Source organism: Branchiostoma floridae, unplaced genomic scaffold (assembly GCF_000003815.2).
Source record: "Branchiostoma floridae strain S238N-H82 unplaced genomic scaffold, Bfl_VNyyK Sc7u5tJ_1519, whole genome shotgun sequence".
Lineage (NCBI taxonomy): Eukaryota > Metazoa > Chordata > Leptocardii > Amphioxiformes > Branchiostomatidae > Branchiostoma > Branchiostoma floridae.
Window position 1 is genome coordinate 4,591 of NW_023365741.1, and position 2,416 is coordinate 7,006.

General features: G+C 37.3%; 1 protein-coding gene across 4 annotated transcripts in view; it reads right to left on the bottom strand.

Moving 5' to 3' along the window:
- Positions 1–364: 364 nt before the first annotated feature.
- Positions 365–2,416, bottom strand: part of LOC118407996 (transmembrane protein 135-like) — a 17,740-nt gene continuing 15,688 nt past the window's right edge. For 3 of the 4 annotated variants that reach the window (XM_035808602.1, XM_035808603.1, XM_035808601.1), the window contains one exon: positions 365–1,663. In XM_035808602.1, coding sequence (XP_035664495.1) covers positions 1,549–1,663 — 115 coding nt within the window. In that variant the 3' untranslated portion in view covers positions 365–1,548. The remainder of the gene's footprint in view (positions 1,664–2,416) is intronic. The other variant, XR_004830230.1, reaches the window with a different exon arrangement.

Here is a 2,416-nt window from a genome sequence, read left to right on the forward strand (position 1 = left end):
TGTAAAAACTAAAAAATTTTAAGCGGCAAAAGTTGCTAAACATTTTGTGCTTGTATCACCCCATAAAGGATGTCATCGATATAATGCGATCAGCACAGCGTGAATTCATTTCTGTAGTCTTTTCCATGAGATATGTTTATAAAATATGACCTGCTTTATGAGACTCTTGACTTCACGTACGGACACGAAGTATGAACTTTTGCTCAATCATATGTCTTGTACAATGTATATGTAATAATATGTTGATGGAATTATTACGACTCGATGTAATCTGTATCTCTGGTATACTTATCTGACCCGCAACTCCCCTATGACCTAAATGAAAAGCGGTCTGTCATTAATAAATAAAGGCTCAAACGAAAAGTCAAAAGATAAGAACAGTTAAGTTCAGAATTTAATTCTCTTAACACATTTTTGTAGAGTACTGCATGGTACAAAAACATGCAATGTGATCTACCAAATAAACTTTGAAATATGAAATTTGCTTTTATTACAATCAGCATTGGTAGCACTTGCCACTGAAAAATATATTATTCAAGATATAGTTATACTATATTAGTCGACATTTGGGCAGATGGAAAGCTACACTAGCAGCATTTCTGAACATTGAAATTCCACAATCAGCTTCAGACAGTCTGAATCTTACCTTAGACTAGTACACTGCCAAGTGGTAAAGCTTGTCAGTAACATAACGATGCCATACTGTATATCAAACTTAGGCCGGTAAAAAAATGTTGTGTTTCAGATTATTCTACTAAAAAAAGGGTAGGTTTTTTAGATTCTCTCTTTTCTTTCTTGTCTGTTTTTTTTTTAATTTTGGCTAAAAAAAAGTGATCCCACTTTTACTGTTCAACAATATAAAACTGAAATGCATCAGGATACTGGTATTTTCAACATAATCCAAGATTATACATAAACACTGCACAAGCACAGTTTTTTTTTTCTTTTAACATAAATGAGAACATGTTGGAAAGAAATTCTGCACTATTTTCATCTCTCAGATGTCAGATTGAAAAGTTTATGACCCTTGTCAGCTCTAGCGGTCAACCAAAGGCAGGTTTGTTTGGTTCGGTTGGGTAATCAGACACACACCATTTTTTTCTCAGTCCATAATGATTAAGCCATTGTATTGTACAATTTAGTCTATAAAACACCAACTCATTATTCATGGCTCAATGGTGCCCCTTTCTCATATTCTCTGTCACTTATCACAGCCTCCAGCACCACAGTAACAGACAGTTCCCAGTCTGACAGTAATTGGTACATGTTTGTATAAATCAACAGGATCAAGATGTTGCCGACTTGTCTTGATTTTAACAGAGGTGTTAGCATCAACCTTCTAGTGTAACTTGGCTGCAATAGGGGAATGGTTTTTGTCACCGTAAGGCTAACCAAATGAGGACCTCATTTGTATAACCAATGAGAAACATTTGCAAAAGGTCACTCTTCACTCATCAGAGACCTCCTTTTTTGGTTGGTAGCGATGCCTGGCAAACATTCATCGCATAAAACAATCTAAGACAAAAGCAATGAGTGTAATAAACCTAACTACTCATGCTTCATGAGACAGTACTGAGGATCTAGCTGTGGTTTGAAGTCAGGCATCAGCTGGGAAGCTCGAGTACCGTAGGCATCCAGGGCTCTCCTGTTCATCATCCCAAATCTGAAAATACAAAATACACAATCACGGAATATTCTGACATTTTGTTCACTGTCACCGCTTGACAAGACCCAAAGTCACACAAGGTGTGACCAAAAGGACACTCCAAGGTTATGGGTTACATTGTAACTGTAACAGCATCTCTTCTCCCTACAGTCAGAAACACCATGATAGAAACAAGCTCAACTGTTCACTACCCCTGAGGAATAACTCAGACCATTTCGACTGGTCAGAAATGCATTTGATTCATTGTACCTTGTGCACAATATCGGAAGGTGGAACCCATCCCTATCCTACCATTGCTTTTTCCTCAAATTGGGACCCATAACGACCGCATCATTTTTAAAATTGAGGTTTTTATCGATTTTTGATGATAACTAGCGCGATTTTGTGCCGAAATCGGCCAGTTTGCGTCGGATTTTGACTGTCATTACGATGTTATGTTTAGAATACAGATGGCGGCGGTCAATGGGTGGGTCAATGGGGCAGTCTACTGTAATATGGGAGGAAATTTCGTTGTAAGAAAATCCGAATTTACTTGTTACAGAAGTTTTTTTTTTTTAAATCTATATCATCATAAGGTGAACGAATGCTGAAACGTATATAGCCTCATACTTTTTCAAGAAAGATCTGTGTAGCTCATACCTTTTAAGAAAGAGCTTTTGTTCAACTGTACTGTACATTCACCAGTGGGTAAGTACGCTATCAGGCATCGAATTCTTAAGGTGCACCGTAGTTATTTCAGATAAGGCGATC